Source organism: Sinocyclocheilus grahami, unplaced genomic scaffold, assembly GCF_001515645.1.
Source record: "Sinocyclocheilus grahami isolate Dianchi unplaced genomic scaffold, SAMN03320097.WGS_v1.1 scaffold228.1, whole genome shotgun sequence".
NCBI lineage: Eukaryota > Metazoa > Chordata > Actinopteri > Cypriniformes > Cyprinidae > Sinocyclocheilus > Sinocyclocheilus grahami.
The window spans coordinates 1194019-1217312 of NW_015505407.1; the positions used below are offsets into that span (position 1 = coordinate 1194019).

The following is a 23294-nucleotide window of genomic DNA, read 5'->3' on the forward strand; positions in this document are numbered from 1 at the left end:
GGCTCTGAGCCAATTTACTGCATTCCTCTTTAGGAGTGATGAAGCCTAGTTTCCTTACCAAAACCATTTAGACAGAGACTGAAGTGCATTATGGTTTGTATAGAATTTGCTGGCTACAGTCTTCAGCTTCCAAATTCCTGACATAGAGTGTGGTGCATGGTAGAATTTTGAAAATAATTAATGAAGGCTCTAAATGTACAGGTGTTTATGTCTCTGAGCTGAGGAGTTGGCCATGTGTAAGTTTACACATGTAGCGTGTGTGTATTAATGCCGGCACTAATATGAGGCTGCTCTGTTCGTTTGATAGGTCATTCTGAATGTTACAGTTAATGTGTATGTTTGTGTGTGTGTGTGTGTGTGTGTGTGTGTTTGTTTGGAAGTATCCGTTTTTTCTACATTTTAGGAACCAAAATATCCAGCCTAAAAATTAACTGCAGAAATAATTTTTATCTGTGTGTTTCCATGATTCACATTAGATTATATATAGGTAAGTATTAAATTACAGCAATTAGCTCTATACAGTATTTTTTAAAACATTTTTATATTATTTATTTTTTACTTTTATTATCTATTTTTAACTTATTTTATTATTCCTTTATTCATATTCTTATTATGATTGTTTTATTAGAATGTAATACAAAAAAATGTAATTATTAAATTTTTTAACCAAAAATGAACAAAAAACTAATTATAATAAATATTATATAACTTCAGTGCATAATATTTGTATTAGTCATGGAATAGGATATTTTCACATCACAGTTTTGGCAGTTAGTGGTTGTTGTTTTTTTGTCATGAAAATAATGTCTGTTTTAATGATCTTCAGAAAAATTAATTGTCTTGCATTTTTTGCAATTTTGGCTCAACTCTGCTGGCAACAGACTCACAGGTGTGTTATCACTACTTGCTTGTGCCTTTTTCCAAAGTACAAAATGCCAATAGGTTCAAAAGAAGTGCAGTAACTAGAGGGCTCGTGGAGAAAACTCTTTAGAAAAGTTGTTATTCCAGCCTAGGAAGTTTCTTCATTCTCAGATGCTGATCTGTTGATCTAGAGAACTCTTACAGAATCAAAGCAAGTTTGTAAAATGGGATTTTTTTCATGCTTTTTCTGGTCTGAAAAGCATGGCAGAGCTGTCCTAGAGCACTGAGTTGACTTAATATTGGTTTGAAGAGCACCTCTCAATACTACCAACACTTTCTGCCCTGTCTGGAGGTAAAGGCAAATAAGAAGAGACAGAGTTCCTGCAGCTCTCAATGTGCTTGGGTGTGTCTGTCATTGTCTGGCCTGAATTTTGGTGGAGAGGACCAGTGAAGCTGATCTCCAGCCAGCTCTTTGTTTGAGTTTTACAACAGACGCAGAGGTGTATTATGGATCCCATTGAACAAAGTGCCAGAAAAAAACAACAAGCTTTGGTGAGAATGAGACCACAATGGACCGAATGGGTGCTTTGTTTTGTCGCCTAGTAGTTTCTGTCTTTTTCTCTCTCTCTCTCAATCACATTAATTCAAAATAAACCCCTGAGAGCCATAATTAACTCTGTATCACCTCAAATGTTAAACAGTATTTAGTTGACAGCAATTTTTCTTGTTCTTATGCTAATATTGACATCTTTTACAAACACTGTTGTGCTAGATCAGGAGGTTATGATTTCATTTTTCATCTTCCTCCTCAGATGATGCACTTCAACAGATCAGAGAGCATGCTGGGATTATGACTCACTTTCTTTACGTCCTATTTATATCTGCCAAAGTTCTCCTGCAAATCCATGAGCAATTACTCTGTCAGTCTCTCTTGACTGCTTTCCTGCCTCCTGCAGCAGATATGTCAGAGTTTAGACTGCAGTTTGATTAGAAGGACCAATCTGAGGCCGGGTCTCAGGATAAGGTTTCTTAAAACTTTGCATGAGATTCTGAACTCAGTTAAAGTGGAGACGATGAAAACATTTATTGCCTTTTTCTGTTTTTGTAGCATGTCTGAATATGCAACACTGGCCATTTTATATTACTTAAAGGATTAGTTTACCAAAAATTTAATTTCTCTGCATGTGGTTCTAAACCTGTTTGACTAGAAATACATTTTTTGAATAATATAATGGCTACTCTTCGAATGTTAAAATGACATAGAAGCACCATTTAAGTATAATAAAAAAATTATTTATATGCTATCTTCCAAGTCTTCTGAAGCTATACAATAGCTTTTGTGAGATCTGCTCGAATTTTTGAAGAATGTGCATGCGTGAATGTGCTCTATGATGCAAGAGTGAACCACAACTGAATCTATCATCTGAAAATAATGCAAAACGGTGGAGAAAAAAAGTCATAGTCATTAGATGCCATGTTCATTATTTACAGCAAACAATTTGACACTTATACAATTTCTAAACTAATTAATTATAAACAATAGTTCTAGTTGTAGTCTTTAACAACAGTTTTTTTTTGTAAACAACTTGATGCTTTGAATGACAGATTTGCAACATTGTTCTATGAGAAATTCACCCCTGAGTGATTCATTGCAGAAACCAGACTGATTCAGTTGCCAAATTCAACTCACTTGGCCCGATGAGTTTAACAGACTGAATAACACTTCACACATGTCATGTATCGATGCATTTATGGTGATGTTGTTGTTTTTTTCTTCATTTTGTAGTTTCTCTTTATGATTTTGTTAATAGAAATAAAGAAACGGTTGGATGCTTCAGGAGACAACTGTCATTGTGAATACAGTGAGCGATTTTCCCCCTTGTGTGTTTGAGTGATATGTATACACGACAGCTCTTGGCAACAATGCTGATCTCTATTCATCTTGCATTGGGTTGAGTGACAGGCCAGCTCTCTATGGAGCCACACTGTGTTGTTTACCCGTCCTGTTTTCCATGTCTAGGTGTCTGGGACCTCGAAAATTACATCAAAATATGATGGACCTGAATCTGCTCTTTATATTCCACTGGGGAATCAGTTGGTTGCTTTGTACTGTTCTTTCAATTGTTCTGCTGACTGGATAAATAACCAGAGAAACCACTGAATTGGCGCTGCAGTCCATTCAAAAATCCACCATTTTTCTCATGAAGATCTGTCCTCAAGAGAGACGCGATTGTGGGCGTGCAGATCATTGGCTATTGATTTTGAATATCATTTTGGCAGGTTTTTATCTACCAATGGGAGAATTAGAGGCCACGGTGTTACCACATCATTTGCTGACTGATCATACAAGGGTTGTTATTTGCTTTTCTGACCATTAAGAGTTGTGTTTGGCTGTGGAAATGATTACAAAGTAATGATAACTGTCTCAGGCCCACACTGAGAAGGAAAAAACCTTCAGGATTGAACACCCACAACCACCCCATCTGGGATAGGCTTGAGGAGCAGTTGGATGGCCCCCTCTGCAGGCTGAAACAGAGTGCATTTAACTAGCCACTTAACATGAAATGGTACTGTGAGGATTTGGACCATTTTGTAAGGATTCTTTGTACTTAAAACAAATGGCTTTGAGCTTATCTTTTGTTTTGTTGTGTTTCTGCGTTCTGAAGAAATATACACTGATTTTTATGTTATGTACAGATATGGGGTGAACTGCCTTATCCAGTTTGAGGATTTTGCCAACATCAACGCCTTCCGTCTGTTGAGCAAATACCGCAACAAGTACCTCACGTTCAATGATGACATCCAAGGTATGGGCACAAAAAGAGACTTTAGTGGCACACTGCTTTTTTGGTTTTGAATTTTCTCTTGTACAAAATTTATTAAAGCACACAGAACACAGACAGTCTAAGTTATGCTTTAGATTAATAAAAAGAGTCATAATGTTATGTTTAAGCTGGTTCTCAGTCTATAGTGTAGTCCAGAAATCAATGATTGTAAGTTAGTCATTTAGACCATATCTCTCACTCTGATTTTCCTTCCTACTGTTGCTTAATATCCCTCTTGTATTTATGGTTCAGTAGCAAGGGGTGGTTATCTGGAGTGCATTTTTCTTCTATTTTCTTTTCTACCATCCTCCCCTCTCAGTCTTTATCCTTTTTTACACAATCATTGCAGGCACATACCAATCAACAACTTGAACACAATCACACTATTTGAAATTGAGTTTCAATCAAACGTTTGGGAGGAGCATGTTGAGTTAATCTCACCGTTCACAGAGTTAACCATATATGTCCACTGGAGTGGAGCGAGCGGAGCTGAGCGGGCGTTTTCAATTTATTTTATATGAGAGCTATTTGAGTTTCTTGTGCTCCTATCAGTGCTCGTTTCATATTTCATATACAGTTTGCACATTTTTGATGCATTTAGGTCAATGGTTCTCAACCTTTTTCACAAGGTCACAATATTCAGGCTCCCCTCCATGTATGCTAAGATATTTCTGGTATCTTTTTATTGAATTAATTAACCTGGTTAATTTAATATCTTAATTAACGTTTATTTATTTTATGATTCCAGAAGTTTTCAATTTATGATTTGGAAATATGATTTCAGTTTACATCTTCATTTTATGTTTTTTCCAGCATTTTAATTTAGGTTAGAGTTTATATATATATATATATGTGTGTGTATATATATATATATATATATATATATTTATTTATACACCAGTTCTTTAGAACTAGTAATGAACTAGTAACGAAGGAACGTTGAGTTGCTTCTGCGTCAACAAAGATCCAGTAAGAACGGTTGTGTGTGTGTGTGTGTGTGTTCTTTCTGGTCCTCGATTCTGATTGGCTGAGAGCCTTTTCCAGGAGTGCAATATTCAAGTGATATAGGAACTCCAACCATCTGTATCAGTCCGCTTGCTGTATTTCTCACAACGAGTGTCACAGTGGACGCCCAAATCCACTATAATTTTATAAATAATGCAGTTTATGTGTCACGGAATGCAGTTTTAAGAGTTTTTTAGGCGATCACATTATAGCCTTGAAGTCATTGAATTTCAGTTGTGCGACAGTCAATCGGCGTGTACGGATACCATAGGAATAAATAAGAAGTGCCATAAACTGTATCCCATCTGTCGCAAAAAGTCAGTGACTTCTATTCTAGTTTGCACAAAAAAGGGTTTTCAAAGATACTCTTTGAACAAATAATTTAACAAATTTCTTATGTATTTACACACTCGTGCCATCAAACTGTTGTATAAATGCAATATCACACTCACAGCCGTGCGATATCGCTGTATATATTGGCACACTGTGATTACCTACTGCCGAATCACAGACGTGCCGATATACAGCCATATCTCACGTCTACTCGTGTGATATTGTTCATATATCTATATATATATAGATATATAGATATATGATTTATTAATTTATATACTTTGAAGTCATCCTGCCGCCCCTTGGCAGTTTGTTGAGGCCCCCTGGTTGAAAACCACTGGTCTAGGCTGTGGCTGTTGTATAATTACGTGGTAAATATATGGGCCATACATAAGTAAAGTTTACAATTCTCCAACTGTTATCACGCATATCTATAATGATTTTATTGACCGTGTATTGAAAGCAAGCTAGACTGAAGTCTGAAGACAGCCACACTGCTGTCCATTTAATTGACTCACCCCCAATCAGCAGATCTCTAGCATTTACAGCGGATTTCTTCTTTGACAGAATATATAAACATCTGCTTATCTCACTCCTTTGACAGTTCCTCCGGAAATCCACCTCCACATTAACTCCATCTTTATGTCTACAATTAATGAGCTTCCAGAGTTGAGACTCAAGCCTCAGCTCATCCTTTTATGAACAGCTTTGCTGTTTACCTCAGAGATAAGATAATTCCTGAGTGAAAGATGTTTGTGTTTCCCATCCCATAGGTACTGCTGCTGTGGCTGTGGCGGGACTGCTGGCTGCCCTTTGCATTACCAAGAGCAAAATGTGCAACCATACCATTGTATTTCAGGGTGCAGGGGAGGTGAGTCTGTTGGCTGCACAGATCCACAAATAACAGTTTTAAATGCCAATTTTCCAGTATTTTGATTGTTGTTGATCCATATTGAGTGAACAACAGCAGTGCAAGGATGCAAATATTCCACGGTTCGTCTTTTCTTTCAATAAAACTTAAAAAAATGTATTAAATGATTCTTGTGTCTTTTAAGATGTATGGAATGAATTCATTAAAGATTCATTATTTGAGTCAAGCTGTGAGATTTTTATTGAAATATTGTGAAGTGCACAGAGTTCACACATATTTTTAGATGTGTTCAAGTCTATGTGAAATGTAGGTTTGTAACAGCATTTTTATGTTTTCAGGCTGCAATGGGCATAGCTGAGCTCATCATTATGGCAATGAAGAAAGAGGGGCTTCCTCGTGAGCAGTGTATAAAGAAAATCTGGATGGTGGACTCTAAAGGACTTATCGTTAAGGTGAGGTTATCATTAAAGGTTTTTTACATTTAGTGTTGACATTCAAACACACTATGTGATTTGTATTGGAGTTTATACTCTTCTTATTCAATCGTGTTAATTGGTTGTTCATGAATATTACTGTAGCTCTTCATTAGAATTTTTTAAAAACTGATTCAACTTCAATAGAATTGTCATTTTAAGCTAAACAGATAATTACATTAATAGTTACATTATTAATGACAAAGAGATCAGAGAGGTTTTGATAGTGACACTTTCATCTAGACGATCTCTGTTACACCAGTTGCTGTCCACTTCTCTGGAACTTCTTGGAGTAAGAATCTTACTTTAAGTACATCCCATGAACAGATGATATAAATATAGACATTTAGATACATGAAAAAAATGCGTGCGTGCACACACACACATACACATTATACTTTTTTAAAATTGCTTTTGATTGTACTTTTATTTTTAATGAAAAGTGCATAAATTTAGTTCCTTTAGATAAAATATCAAACCAAATGCCATGTGCTAGACCTTCTCAAGAATCTTTTGATTCTGGACCTTTTGTCAGTGCTAACTTCACTTTTGTGTGCCATTTCTGATTATTTTCAACCCACTGGTCTCTTTGTGCCTTCATAATCTGTGTTCATTATCATTGCAGCGAGGTGTGCTGTATTATGTTTCCGATACGCTTTCATCATCTGTCTTTTTCTCTGTTATCTCTCTGTCTCCCATTCAGGGTCGGGATCACCTCACCCATGAGAAAGAGAGGTTTGCACATGAGCATGCTCAAATGAAAAAGCTTGAGGATGTAGTGAAGGAGCTGAAACCCACCGCTATAATTGGTATATATATATATATATAAATAAATATACACTGCTGTTTTCCTAGCACTATTGTACTCAAATTCCTCTCTTCTCTTCAGGGGTGGCAGCTATCACTGGTGCTTTCACAGAGGAGATAATCAAGGCTATGGCATCCTTCAATGAGAGACCTATAATCTTCGCTCTAAGCAACCCCACCAGCAAGGCAGAGTGCACTGCTGAGCAGTGCTACACACTCACTGAGGTGCTTTTGAGGAGTCACGTGTGTACATTTGTGTGAGAGAGTGAAACATTTGGTTTCATTTTCGACTCTGCGTTTTATATTACAGGGACGGGGGATATTTGCAAGCGGAAGTCCCTTTGATCTGGTAACCCTTCCCGATGGGCGGAAGTTCTACCCTGGTCAGGGGAACAACGCTTATGTGTTTCCTGGAGTGGGACTGGGGGTCACCGCTTGTGCAATGAGACATATCCCTGAGAATATATTCCTCATTACGGCTGAGGTGATCGAATCTCTCTTGCTTTTTTCTGTCTGTCTCTAAAGTCCCAATCAGTAAAAATAAGTTGTAAAAATAAGTCTGCATGGTTCTTCAGTGATAAAACTCATGCGTTAGATTGAAGATAAATTCACGATGGAGGTGTGAGTTTGTGATCCTATAAACCTAAAAATGTGCTTAAGTTACAATGCTTGGACAATTATTTAATAATAAGAAATAGGGCTGTGAAAAGTACCGACTTAAGTACCAGTCTTCTGAAATGTGATGATTCCAGCATTTGCCGTTAACAATTTGGGCACTGTTGAGTGGATCCTTAAACACCTCTGATTGGCCATTGTGTTCACACGCTCAACAGATACAGTATGTCTGTGATTCGCTACATTGAGTGCTTGCACAGATACACACGGGAGCGTTTGATCCGTCTATCAGCGGATCCCTAATATATCTGCTCTTAGATGGATCCGCTGATTGAACTACTCTAAATTTACATGCTTGAAATAAACCATAAAATCCCATTACAATATGCGAACGTCGTCCATCTTATCACTGTGTGCAATGTCATCTTGTATTTTGCTGAACTTATCTGTCAAGCTGTGTTCCGTGCTTCACCTGATATCAGCCAGACAGTGTTGTAGTCAGGTACTGTGGATGGTTGCATCAGACGGGGTAAACAAGAGAACTGGTTTGAATCTCAATGAACCACTGTCCTGTTCTGCTGGAAACAGAACTGCTGCCCATTGCAGCCTAAAATGTTAGTCAAGGCCATACAGCCCCACATGTCATATCAGCATGTGCCAATGAAGGAGAATGATTTGATGTACTCCGAGATTGAATTGGATCACTTCTCCTGCTCCAGTGTAGCTGCAGTGTGGATGTCTGGACTTCAAACAGCATTGGGCAGCAGGAGGGAATGATTACATTTCTCAATCCCTGCTGGTCCTACTACCCTTTTGTGTATTTCAATAAGTTATGGTTCTGGACTATCGAGTCTCAGGAATGGAATGTGAATGTGAAATGGCAAAGTGGTACACAAAGCAAACTAACTGAGAGAAATAGAGGGTGAGATGGGGAATGGATGTAAATTAACCAATAAGATAATGAGCAACAAGAATAATGATTAACTATAGCTGATGGTGGCTGGATAATTTAGTTGTCTGTATTAATTAGGTCTAAATTGTAAAATGACTAAAACTTATTGTGATGTTATATGCCTTGTTATTGCTGGTCAAGATTGCTGTAGTAGAGCCAAAAGGTTTGGAGACTGTTAGTATTTACAAAAAGAAATTATCTTGAGGGTGGCACAATGAAGCACCACAGCGGTGCTTTGGTTTTAGTTCAATTGAAGCTGCAGGAGCTTCTTGCAGTTATTTAACCAGTTGACCTGTAGTTCTAATTCTGTATCACTTAGTGTTGTTTAGTGTTCTTTATATATTATATATATTATAGAATTCATCACTTTTGTATGTTTTAATTTTAGTAATCTTGTGTGCTTTTATCATTTTTATTAGTTAATTGCAGGTAATTGCGAAGGCAACATTTCTATTTTTTCATCTCTGTATTTTATTTCTGCTTATAAAACCAGAAATTAAAATTCTTTCATCATTTACTCACCCTCATGTCGTTCTAAACCTGTATGACTTTTTTTTCTGCTGAACACAAAAGAAGAAAGTTGATAACCAAGCAGTTTCAGTTCCCACTGAATTCCATTGTAATTTTTTGTACATACAGTGGAAGTCAATGGGAACCAAAACTTTTTAACTACAACCATTCTTTAAGATACCATCTTCTGATAGTCATACAGGTTTGTAATGACATGAGGCATGATTCTCATGACAGAATGATCATATTTGGGTGAACTATCCTTTTAACAATAACAATACTGGTACTACAGACCAGAGGCTGAACAGAAAATCTGGTTTAAGTCTAAGCCAAATAAATCTTTTAGTTATTAATTTGGTCTCTTTCTGTTTTTGATTTAATCTGGCTGGTCACAGGCAAGAAAAACGCACTTGTTCCTGCCTGTGTAATCCACGTCTCTAACCAGTGGGAAAACAGGATGAATATTTGATGCAGTTGTATCAGAAAAACAAACAAGAGAAGAATAATTAAGTTCAAACTCTTGTGTGTGTGTGCACATATGGTGCAATTAGACATACTGTATTGTCTACATGTTCAGTTTATGATAATCATCAGTTTGACCTGTGTTTACAGGCTATAGCGGAACTGGTGACCGAGAAGGATCTTGCAGAGGGGCGTCTGTATCCTCCTCTCAACAGCATCCGGGAAGTTTCCATCAAGCTGGCTGTGAAGGTGAGCTCGGCTCTCAAGCTACAGCCGTGATTCATGCATGTTGCTGTTTACAGATTCTTTGTGCTTGTGTTTTTTTTTTTATTAACATAATCGTTTTATGTGCATCATGACAGATTGTGGAGTATGCCTACAAAAACAAAATGGCAACTCTGCATCCGGAGCCGCATGATAAAGAGGCTTTTGTTCATTCGCTTATCTTCAGCACAGACTATGAAGAGTTTGCAGTGGATTCGTACAGCTGGCCTGAGAATGCCATGGCTGTCCAAACGTGCAAACTGTGACCTCCAAAATACACAGACCAGAATGAGATTTAGAATATGACAATTCTGTTTCTGTTTTAAATGTGATTTCTTGACATGATTGTAATACTGAACAGTACTGTAAACAAAAAAATATCCTTAATAAAATGTCATTTATTTCAATTTCATGAGAGTTACTCAGTACATTGGAATTCTTTACATTTCTCATCGTCCATAAATCGTTAATCAGGATGCATGAGGGAACATACAACACTGTAGATGCTCATTATTTATATATATATATATATATATATATGCTTTCATCAGACCATAATTATCAAGCCCCTTTCACCTTTAAAATACTTGTAATATCTAAATCTTGCCTAATGAGTCACTCTCTTCAATAAAAGCAAAATTCTTCCTCCAGATTTATAAAGTAGAGATTTTTGCATCATGCACATTATTTTAACACCATAACCAATATCTGAAGATGTTTCTGCAACTACTAATTAATTGGTACACTTCCTGTAGCAGTTACACTGAATCTGTTGAAGTGCTTGTGTTGAAAACATTGGCAGAACTTAATGAGCCATCATTGCTGCCAGCTGAGTGCTTTATAAAGGCTTTTTTGATGCCATTGTTCTTAGTATGTATTTATGCAGGTGATGTATTTAGAGACAACATTGTCTTAATTATCTTTTAAAATGCCAGGTTTGGAGTGAGATCTGAAGACAAAATTGTCTATTTCAAAAAAGTCCCTTTAAGGCAAATAAGTTCACTTGGCGGCCAGTGATTTTCCATAGTTAGCATTTTCCATCTATTTTAGGTGAGAAATTCTGTATATAAAAAAAATACATCAACTCTGCCAACATTATGGTTTGATAACATTATTCAAATTGCCAATAAAACCTGTCAACAACTGTAAAATAAATTTGTCTTTTAAGCTAAAATCACTTTTTCCACCTGGTTCAACTAGTACTCAGTGAAGCTGTCTGTTCCCCCCTCTTGATCTATTTGGCCACTGTTCTTCCGTTACCTTTACATGACCATAGTAAAACTTGCTTTCCTCTTCAGACAGAGTACTGTGTAATATTCATTCATTTCTGGTCATCAATGCAAACACTCCACTTATTATATCACTGTGGGTTTGGCCAGATAAACATATCAATTACTGCAATTTGTTGTACATTTACCAAGTGCTGAGATCTGTGCTGCTGGAACATGCTGTTCCTTCGGGAATACCCTCAAAATCTGTGGATTTAAGACATGATGTTTTATAAGCAAAGTTCGGGAGGAGCATGTTCAAATGATCTACCCAATCAGCTTGAGAAGAGGCCTATATATATTCATGGCCGACCCACCTACGCTCCTCGACAGATTTCCGCATCCCTCCACCACCCCATCTCCTCACTCTTGGCTTGATCCTATCCCAACTAGGTGCACGGGGGGAGTACTCTGGGTTGGGGTCAAATTCTGAGCTTGGAGCCCTCCCCTCGGACAGCACGCCAAATATGCATAACCTTAACTCTATCTGATCATATGTAAGAGTGAACTCGTGAAACAGAAATTATAATCAAAGACTATATTCTTTAGTTGCACATTTACATCATTCCTACAGTGGGAAACGATGGGATTTGCATGTCAATCATGTTTAATGAGAAGCTTCCTGAGACAACAGCCGTCTCAGGTGATATATCACAGAGAAATGTTTAAAGAAATCTAAATAAAGATTAGGAACCCACACTGCGAGATCTACAGCCCTCGATGGATTCGAAGATAAAGCCTTTGATTAATTTTTAATGTACTCAAAACAAGTTTTCTGTCTCTGCCTGTCATTTCATATGAACTATATGCACAGTTATTGCTTTAGTACATTAATGAAATCTAGAGTGTTCATTTTTCAAAGAAAAATTTGAAATGGTAAAAAAAGGAATTCTCTTCATGTTAGAAGAGAAAAGTTGTATTTTTATGATCTTCACTGTATGTATACTTTATGGCCAACTGATGACACATCAAGCAAATGTAACCAAGGTAACACAAGCAGGAACACCGGCATGATGGCACCATTTACATTTCATTAAGACTCCTTCATTTAAAGAGGAATCAGAGAATTTGCTTATGGTGGTACAGCTATGCCAATGAATCTCATTAATACTTTTTCTCATCCAAAAGATTGAATGCTGGTAAGAGCAAATTTTCCCTACGAAAATTATCAGATGGTAGGTTTTTTTTTCCTTTTTTTTCTGTAGCTCAAACAGTATCAGGCTAGCAACACCGAGGTCATTGTTCAATTGCAATGAAAATATGAAATGCATATATTGACGAATTAAACCTTGAATAAGCAACTTAGAATAAATTGTACTAATGCATACATGTAAAATATAAATGTTTTTTGTCAATGAATTCACAAGGTGAAATAAAAGAGGTCCTTATGGAGCACTGATTAAACCATAATTTCTTAAATTTCAGTTTTCTGTGAGACTGCATATACTGTATATGCACTGTATATATAAGTCTCTTAGGCTCACCAAGGCTGCATTTACTTGATCAAAAATACAGTAAAAACACTAATATTGTGAACTATTTTTTACAATTTAAAAGAACTCTTTTATTTGATATAATATATCTTAAAATGGAATTTATTCCTGTGATGGCAAAGATGAATTTTCAGCAGCCTTTACTCCAGTGTCACATGACCCTTCAGAAATCATTCTAATATGCTGATTTGTTGCTTAAGAAATATTTCTTATTATTATGCATGTTGAAAACAGTTGTGCCTCATTGATATATATCAATAAAAAGATTGTAACGTTTCCAAACTTTTGAACGGTATTATGATAGATAGATAGATAGATAGATAGATAGATAGATAGATAGATAGATAGATAGATAGATAGATAGATAGATAGATTTTTTTTTCTAACGACAGTTATAAATATATTAGGCTATATTTGATGTCTTTTGATATGTTTCAAATTTTCAAATTCAAATACCTAAATTATGACACTTTAAATGCATCACACTCTTTCCACTTCAGTGCAAATAATCAATAAACTTAAAAGTGGCGCTATTGGTTTAGTGCCGCTTGATTGGCTATTGAAGAAGGACCGAATGTGCGACAAAATTTCGTAAAATCCTTGTCAATATTATCAGTCAATGATATCGAGTTGGAGTGAGTCACTGACTGGTAACAAGGGGCTGCGTGCGCGCTGGTGAGAGTGAAGACTCCAGTGCGCATTGTGTGTGGAATGATGAGGATGCTGAAATCTACCAGGACTTTCCATGGACATAAAACTACGTGTGGTGTCACCGCATACAGCACAGTCTCGTCGATCAGAATGAAACGCAAATGATGAGCACCATGGTGGAGTTGGAACCTGTTGTTTGGAACTTAACGCTCAAATTAGACAACAGCACGCGCGCAAATGAGACAGCAGGATATCCAGCAGATGACTATTATAATATTGTTCACGTAACGGAAACCAAAATTCTTCCTGCATTTATTGGATTTTTGTGCTCCACCGGGCTTGTTGGAAATATTCTTGTTTTGGTGACTATTTTAAGGTGAGTTTACAGGTTGACGAGGCAAAACTATATATTTAATTTATTTAGCCTACTTCGCATTTGTTCAAATATTATAAAAAAGAAGAAAAAAAAATACATTAACTTAATGACATGTTAAATTCGTTATTGCTTTTATAGGCTATACCTCTACCTGGAATGGTATTTGTGGTTGAAGATTTTCTCTTTCTACATAGACAAATACCTGTGTAGACTAAAGGTAGAAAGAAATATGTCAAATTCCAAAGAAACTCAATCTAATGTAATCACAACATAACAAATAATAAAGCATGTTTATAAAGATTTACGAATGTTTTTGAAATCATTATTGAAAGGATAGAATTGGATTTGATAGTTTTAATAATTGTATAGCTTAAATGAGATACTGCCACTATACATTTAATATCTGGTTCATTTTTCATGCAAGTTTAATTATACAGGTGCATCTCAATAAATTAGAATGTCGTGGAAAAGTTCATTTATTTCAGTAATTCAACTCAAATTGTGAAACTCGTGTATTAAATAAATTCAACTCACACAGACTGAAGTAGTTTAAGTCTTTGGTTCTTTTAATTGTGATGATTTTGGCTCACATTATAGATCATTTAATTTGATAATTAAAAAAATTATCTTAATAAATTTTTTCTTAATCAAAATGTTTTTATTAGCCAAATCACATATTAAAGAAATATTACTTTCTATTTGCCTTATTTCTTTTCCACTATGTCATTCAAAAAACATATTTATATGTAGCACAGATTTGTTCATTTGCTTTTCATTATGAACATAATCACTGAGCATCAAAATTAAAATTAAAATGCAAAACTGATACAGTATCAATTAGTTTTGCTTGTACATATATGCATACATACAGTGGTGTAGTCTACGTGATAAGCCTTAGACCCACTAAGGTCGAGGATGTCCATATACCCACTTAAAAAAGCGTGAAGATACGAAACAACATCATTTTGTGACAGAACTTTCACATGTAAATTCACCCCGTCTGTGTTGCGAATGCGAAGCACTGACTATTTGAAAATCACGCTGTGTTTCTGTTGACGATCAGTGCAATTGCACAACTCTTGCGCAGCATCGAGTGTGCGCAAGACTTAAGTTTTAAATTGACTATAATGTGAATCACTAAAGGAGATGTAAAACCAAATCAAACTTAAACTACACACTTTCAGTGTTTTCGTAAGCCTGTCCCTGAAGCTGCAGCAGATGAAACGAACGTTAACATTACAGAAACTACAGAAAATGAGCCAGATGAGGCTGCTACTATCCTGCGCGGTACAGAAAACCATGCTATAACGTTACCTGGTAAGTAAACGTAGCATATATGTTATTATTAACCGTAACTGTAACAGCAAGAGATCGATGGCATTAAAAGACAGACAGGAACTGGTAAATGCGGTTGCTTTAATGCACGAATCTAATAGCTAATGATCCACATCCTATTTATTTCTCAATAATTTGTTCACTTGAGTCATAAACGACTGTTTTCCATGATATTCGCCATGATGTCATGTATTTTGACATGATTTTGTATGAGTGTGTCCGTTCAAGCGCTAGAAGAAGCGAAAGTGAACGCGCCAAGGGCAGCAAGGACGTGGCTCTCTGTCACACAAAACAGCTTGTAAGCACTGAATAGAGTTCTTTCATGTTATCTTACACTTGAATGTTTTAATTTGCAAGGCATAAAACGTTGTGAAAAACATGCAAATGATAAAGTTTTGTGAGGAGGCAGCATTGCCCCAATGGGAGCAGTGATCTGTCCCGAGCGTTTTTCCCATAAGACAGTCATTATTCTCGAGTCCTGACCTGGTCACGATCAAATATGTTAGCTTTGCTTGGGAGCATAAAGGAAATGCATGCATTTATTTGTAAATTTACCTAATTGAAAAAGAAAGTAAATGAGAGTTGAAAGATTTCTTATCCTGTGGCTCCCTCTAGTGGACTGCAATTGTCTTTTAGACGGGGCATTTTTGCTCAACCAATTTAAGAAGTCTATGGGAAATTTTAGATTTTGGATAATTATTTATAAGAAAACTGTAAGTCCGATAAGTTAGAAAAGATATAGCAACAAACTACAGATGAGGTCCAAGTTCTCTGCAGAGTTTGGTGCTTGTAGCATTAAAGCCCTAGGAGGAGATACAGTACAGTTAAAAATTCTGGGTCTCAAAAGAATAATAAGATGTTTAAATAGTATAACAGTATGCTGGCTTTCTCAAGCCAACATAACTAGCAAATAACTTCACTAACTGTAGTGTGGTGGATCAATGAATGCGGGAGAAGGGGAGAGATAACTTAGATACTGTGTATGTGTGTGTCTGTGTACAGAAGTAAAGTTTTTATATCTCCTTGTTTCAGATGATGAGAGAGATGAGAACTCCTGGTCAGCCTTGTGGACTGAAAGTCAGGCTAGGGAATTTAAAAACAGGCACTCTTAAATGTGCATCGAAAATTGCCAGCTGATAAAACCTGTGCTCCAGGGACCATGTTCATATAACATCTAAGGATAAATGTAGCTCTTGCTGAATTAGATGATTAACACTAAACAGTCAAATCAGTCCAGTCTCCCCAGCTGTAAATGTCATTGGCTGTTAAAGGGATAGTTCACCCAAAAATGAAAATTCTGTCATTAATTACTCAACCTCATGTCGTTTCAAAGCCGTAAGACCTTCGTACTCTCTTCATACTCCCATGAATGGTGGCGAATGCTGACCCGGAAGAGAAGAATTGTTGAATAAAGTTTTTATTTTAATTTTCTTTGTACACAAAAAGTATTCTCGTAGCTCGTAGCTTCATAAAATTACGGTTGAACCACTGATGTCACATGGACTATTTTAACGATGTCCTTACTACGTTTCTGGGCCTTGAACATGGTAGTTCCCTTGCTGTCTATGCAGGGTCAGAAAGCTCTTGGATTTCATCAAAAATATCTTAATTTGTGTTCCGAAGATGACCGAAGGCCTTACGGGTTTGGAACGACATGAGGGTGAGTAATTAATGTCAGAATTTTCATTTTTGGGTGAACGATCCCTCTTGTGAACGAAGTCTTGTGTTGCTTATAATAAATTGACATGTTGATATCACATAAGCAGTCTTTCAGAATGCTCTCAGTTACATGTATATATACTGTATGCATTAGTGAGTGTGGTGGTGCTTATGGGGTGTCGCTCTGGGAGAGGTGAGTAGGAGGCTGGGAGGGAAAATTACAGTATACTCACTAAAAAACTAGACTACACCGCTGCATACATACATACATAGGCTACATACATGCATACATATATACATAAATACATACACAGACTGCATACATGCATAAAATATGGCACATAAGGGACACACCAAACCAATATTGAGGCTGATGTGAAAAGTGATGTGAGCTGTGAACCATGGCACTGGAAATGGCCGATAACAGTAGCCTCTTTAATTAGCTGTGGGGGAATTCCTCAGAGGATTTTCACAGCTCCAGTGGATGGATTCACTCAGGAATTAGACATGACCCAACCGCACTGGAGCTGTCACAAACTGGAGGTTATGTAACCCTGTTTGCAACTTGCAGTTTTCTTTTCACACATTTCCTTGTTCAGCAGTATCTCATCAAGGGACCACATATCACAACAAATTCTTTCTTGTCCTTCTTGCAGGTCTGCCAAAAAGACAGTGCCAGATGTCTACGTGGGGAACCTGGCTGTGGCCGACTTGGTCCACGTGACTGTCATGCCGTTCCTGATACACCAGTGGGCGCGTGGAGGGCATTGGGTGTTCGGCAGCACCCTCTGCACCATTATCACCTCTCTTGACAACTGCAACCAGGTGGCGTGCGCTGCAGTCATGACCGCTATGAGTTTGGACAGGTTTGTGATCAGGGAAATATTAATGCCATGGTTCTACTCACGCTCAAAAGAATGTAATTAGATTTCCAGAATACTGTCTTGAATAAAACAAGCATTAAGTGGGTTTTTCAGCAAATATAACAATACACATTTTTACAAGTGATTCATTTTTCATTTAAAGAGTCATTTTTTATTTGGTAAAAATAGATCCATTTAAATCAACATTTTTATCCTATTCAAAATGTCTCGATTGCATTGATGCACTCAAAACCAAAAATGCATTCATTTAGACTCCTGCACCTAATGTGATGAGAAATGGCTGTGACTCATCATTTGATTTGGTGTCCTGATGCGTGATATTAAAAGCATTCAATGAAAATGAGCCTTTCTGAATCATTGATGTTAAATTGAAATGTGATCTCTTCTGAAAATAACAGCTCATGCTATGAGTTCTGAGAAGAAGAAAAGGAGACAGATGAATCTGAGCCAGACTGCCACAGGGAGTTGTTGTTAGAAGGGCTTTATCTCTGTATCTATAAGGTTTTGAGAGAAAGGTTTTCTTTTAGTGGTTTTGTATACTGGTTTCATCATAAATTTATGTAAATGTTGTTCTTAACCCTCTGATACATTAATTATTACATCAGGAAGGAAAAAGAAAGGAAAATGTGCTTATTGATTAAAATAAATTATATATATAACTGAATAAATAAATATTCTTTAATAAATAAATACACATTAAGCTTTTCTCTCCTCAAAAATTATGTATTTTGATGTTATAAGAAAAATAGCTTAATGTTTATTAAACATATAAATAAATGCATACTGAATATTTATTCTATGCATATTTATTTTTACATATATACGTAGCTTTTCTCCTTTGAGAGAGTTACAAATGTATTGCAAATGTAAATATTTCAGTGGTACTTGATGCATCACCTCTGTAACACTGAGTCAACAGAGTTAGAAACCATGTGCGGCTTTATTCACAAAATTACTCGCGGTACAAACAGGCAGGGTTCAATCACCGGTAACAGGTATATAAAAGGCAGAGCAGAGACGTAATCACAAAGCAGGCAAATGTTCAAGGCAGGCAGCAATCAGTTCAAACTTAATCCAGGCAAACATGACAATAGTATAAAGGTCAGGGGTGTCGTTATTGTTTCTGGGCCCCCTGAGCAGCATATTGACTCGTGGTTCCTTCTCGTTAAAAATCGCGTTTCAGGCCCCCTCTCCCTCATCGGGCCCTTGGAATCGTCCTTCCACCCCATTATGGCACCCCTTATAGAGGCATGCAGCAGAGAGTCGTAACAAGTTACACAGTTCAGGGTCATACACAGGGAATAACATTCAGAACTGTCAGCCACGGCAAACAAAACCTCGCAAAAAGAGTGTGTGAGCATGCTGGTTAAATATTTCATGGGATAGGGGATAGGTGTGAGTGTAATCAGCACCAGGTACGGGATGATGGCAAATGGAGTCAGTAAAAGGATTAGGAGCCACAGAGGCTTGATTTGTTACAAACACTTTCATCAGCCATTTTATTTTTGTTTTGAATTTATATATTTTTTATAAATAAATTCAAAAACAGGGGAACAGTGATATAATTATAGGCATATGTAACATCATGAACTGAAATATTAAAAAAGCTTTCATGAGAGCAGAGTTAAACTCAAATTTAAATATGGTATTTTTAACTATAGATAAGTTGTAGAAGATTTACATATTGACACAAAAAGTGTGATAAACTGTATAATTTTCACAGACAGTTCTGAAGTAAATGTTTAATGGCCTATTTTGTAGTGAAGACTTCAGTTTGTTTTTGCCTTTAATCACAGATTTTAAAGGGGTCATATGACGTGGCTAAAAAGAACATTATGTTGTGTATTTGGTGTAATGCAATGTGTTTATGTGGTTTAAGGTTCAAAAACACATTATTTTCCACATAATGTACATTATTGTTGCTCCTCTATGCCCTGCTTGCTGTCGATTTTTACAAAGCTCATCGGTCTGAAAAGCGAGGTGTGCTCTGATTGGCCAGCTATCCAGTGCGTTGTGATTGGCTGAATACCTCAAGCGTGTGATGGAAATGTTACGCCCCTTACCATACTGTGATGCCCTGTGTCCCGGCGCAACTAGACAAAGACATTTAAATCCAATCAGACTGTCCATGCAAAGTTGGAACTGCCCCACTTTATAGAAACAGACACCGGCATTGTAGGCTACTCTCACAGGAAACAGTCCTCATCCTCCACAAAATGCGCTGCACACGTCTGAATATTTGGGTTGTACTGTTCTGGAACAGTGTTGTAAATACAACTTAACCACTGATTTCTAGTTGTGTCCTCTTTTGGAAGGCCAAACAAAGTAGTTGCCCTTTCACAACGAGACACACAGCGTCACACACGGCAGGCTAGAGAATGGTGCGGCTGGCGGATTCGACGAAGGAGCGGCCGGTGGGCCTGCGGGAACCACATGTGACGACCCCGGGCTGGACTCCACTTTGTCCACGGTGAAAGCCAATCAAGCGATTCACAGCGCGAAGTTGATGTATTTCCTCAGCGACCAGCACGTATCAGCTCTAGGCATGACGAAGCGGATATCGTCCTCTTTTGGAAGGCCAAACAAAGTAGTTGCCCTTTCACAACGAGACACACAGCGTCACACACGGCAGGCTAGAGAATGGTGCGGCTGGCGGATTCGACGAAGGAGCGGCCGGTGGGCCTGCGGGAACCACATGTGACGACCCCGGGCTGGACTCCACTTTGTCCACGGTGAAAGCCAATCAAGCGATTCACAGCGCGAAGTTGATGTATTTCCTCAGCGACCAGCACGTATCAGCTCTAGGCATGACGAAGCGGATATCGTCCTCTTTTGGAAGGCCAAACAAAGTAGTTTCGCTTTATTATTAGCAAATTATTTTTTGAATTGTGGTTAGTAGTTCACTTATTGTGTTTTTATGCAGCACAAAGTTCAAACCAAGTGCATAAGTGTCTCATTTAAAGTTGTGACACTGTGGACTCCCCACTAGAGGCCACTCTTACCACGATTATAGATCAGACAGACAAGTAATCTCATTATTCATTTATGCAGCACAATTATGGACAACAATTTGACCCAAAGTGCTGTGCAAATTCAAAGAGCGCAATATCGAAATTAAAAAAATAACATGAAATAAAAAACACAGACATTAAAATTGAGATGAATTAATAATTGCAACCAGCAGCAAAGAAAAAAAGAAAAAGGAAAAGAACAAAAGAGATGCCACAAACAGTTTCAAAAGAAATATAAATAGGGTTTTAAAGATCAAATTTTGGTTTCGTTTGTTTTGAATGATGGATTTTGGATATTGTTTCCTCAGATTGCAAATTAATTGCTGCAGATGAATTCTCACTCTTTTGTCTTGGTCAGATTCTTCACACATTAGTTTTGCACAATGTAAGACTACTATCAGTCGTCATATAAGGGTCTTGCCTATTTTGTGCTTCCTTTGCATAGTAAGGAGTGCTATGTTCTATTGTTATATGAATATTTATTCAAATATAATAATATTCATATATTATTACATAATATATTTAACAATTATAATGGATGCATTTTGAAAATTAGAATGGATGATTCTGAGGAAGAATCTCCTAGACCAGAAATATAGATGCAAAACCTAATTTCCCACAATGCAGTATCTGCAGTAGCCCCCTTTTCCTCCTCTCCTTCTTAAAGAAGGCTATTGTTTGGTTTAAGAAATTAATCTTAACTGACTGATGCCAAAGCACATCTTGGCACAAGACAATTTAACACTGACCTCACTTCCAGCTGCTTTTGTTAAGCAACGAGATTGCCCATCCTTTACAGTAAATGTCAGATCGTGTCTTCACCAGCAGAGTAATGGTGAAATGGAAAACATTTTTAAATGGAACATTTTGCTTCTCATAGATGTCAGACAAGTATTAAATGATAAAACAACTGTAATGAGGGTGAGGCGGAAGCCAAGGAAGAATCCATATGCGGACGTTTATTGAAGCAGTCCAACAAAACCAAACTCAGGGTCAGTAAAAACAGGCAATGAGGTCAAAAACACAGTAAGGCAGTCCAACCAGGCAAACAGGCAAAAGGGGTACTCCAAAAGAGAAGTCAAAACAAACAGATAAACAGGTCATACACGTGGCAAGAAGGCAGAGATACAAACGCTTGGTAAGGCAGGATAAACTGGCAATACTTCGCAAAGCAGTCATGTGGTGGCCAGGTTAATATGGCCACTAAACAGGAAGTGGTTGCAGAGAAAGCAGAGGGAGTGCCAACAGTCAATACTCGGGCGAGGGCTCCCTCTGCTGGCTTGGTGTTACAGGACCCCCCCCTCTAGGAGCGACTCCTGGCGCTCTGCGTGGGCGTCCCCGTGGTGCTGGACGGTCGGGCCTGGCTTGATGAAATTCCTCTATGAGTGAGGGGTTCAGTATATTGGAAGCAGGTATCCATGATCTCTCCTCAGGTCCGTATCCCTCCCAGTCCACCAGGTATTGAAGCCGACCCCCTCTACGCCTCGAGTCCAGCAGCATGTTCACCTTATAAGCTGGCGATCCATCAATGTCCAGCGGAGGCGGTGGCTCTTGGGACTCAGCGTTGGGGTCAGCATTCGGGTGGACCGGTTTGAGGAGCGAGACATGAAATGAAGGAGAGATGCGGTAGTTAGCAGGAAGCTCAAGCTGATATGTAACCTCATTTATCTGTTTTAAGATTTTGAATGGGCCAACATACCTTGGGCTGAGCTTCCTGCTTGGCAGACGTAGCTTGATATCCCTCGTAGAGAGCCAGACCCTCTGTCCTGGTTGGTAGGGAGGATGTGGGCGCAGTCTTCGGTTTGCCTGGAGTTCTTGAACTCGTACAGCTCTTTGAAGATGAACATGAGCGCTATCCCACACCCTCTCGCAAAGACGTATCCAGTCATCTACCGCAGGAAGGTTCGCCAGACCACGGGAACAATGGAGGTTGATATCCTAATACACATTGGAATGGGGTGAGTCCTGTAGAGGCATGGGTTAAAGAGTTTTGGGCGTATTCCGCCCATGGCTAGAATTCTGCCCACCGATTCTGTTCCCGGCTGTAGTAGGTTCTCAGATATCTACCAATCTCCTGATTGAGTCTCTCGACTTGACCGTTTGACTGTGGGTGATAGCCTGACGTCAGACTCACATTGATGTCCAATTGTCGGCAGAAAGCTTTCCACACCTGAGAGGTGAATTGAGTCCCTCGATCCGAGACGATATCTTCGGGTAAGTTATAAATTCGAAACACCTGGTGAAATAGAGCTTGAGCCGTTTCCATGGCTGTTGGCAGACCTTTGAGGGGAATGAGGCGGCAAGACTTAGAGAATCTGTCGATGATGAATAGAATTGTAGTGAAATCTTGGGATGGTGGGAGATCGGTAACAAAGTCGATTGACAGGTGAGACCATGGACGTTGCGGGATAGGTAGCGGCTGCAGAAGACCGGATGGCAGTTCCTTGGGGGTCTTAGATTGCGCGCAAACTTGGCAAGATTTCACGTAATCGGTTACATCTCCGTTCATGGTTGGCCACCAGAAAGCGTTGTGGATTAACTTGGTGCGTGAGATACCTGGATGACAGAAGTATGAACACATTGCATGACCCATTGTCGTAGATCCTGGGGAACATATTGTTTGTTCGGGGGGCACAAAG

General features: G+C 38.0%; 2 protein-coding genes across 2 annotated transcripts in view; both read left to right on the top strand.

Annotated features, from left to right (window-relative positions):
- LOC107597132 (NADP-dependent malic enzyme-like) overlaps positions 1-10372 on the top strand; it is an 87927-nt gene extending 77555 nt beyond the window's left edge. The window contains exons 6-13 of the mRNA XM_016288078.1: positions 3559-3668; positions 5798-5895; positions 6234-6347; positions 7072-7177; positions 7258-7400; positions 7486-7659; positions 9865-9963; positions 10077-10372. Of these exons, the coding sequence (XP_016143564.1) occupies positions 3559-3668; positions 5798-5895; positions 6234-6347; positions 7072-7177; positions 7258-7400; positions 7486-7659; positions 9865-9963; positions 10077-10244 (1012 nt within the window). The 3' untranslated portion in view covers positions 10245-10372. The remainder of the gene's footprint in view (positions 1-3558; positions 3669-5797; positions 5896-6233; positions 6348-7071; positions 7178-7257; positions 7401-7485; positions 7660-9864; positions 9964-10076) is intronic.
- A 3178-nt stretch (positions 10373-13550) lies between these two features.
- Positions 13551-23294, top strand: part of LOC107597140 (melanin-concentrating hormone receptor 2-like) — a 14354-nt gene continuing 4610 nt past the window's right edge. The window contains exons 1-2 of the mRNA XM_016288084.1: positions 13551-13766; positions 17417-17626. Of these exons, the coding sequence (XP_016143570.1) occupies positions 13552-13766; positions 17417-17626 (425 nt within the window). The 5' untranslated portion in view covers position 13551. The remainder of the gene's footprint in view (positions 13767-17416; positions 17627-23294) is intronic.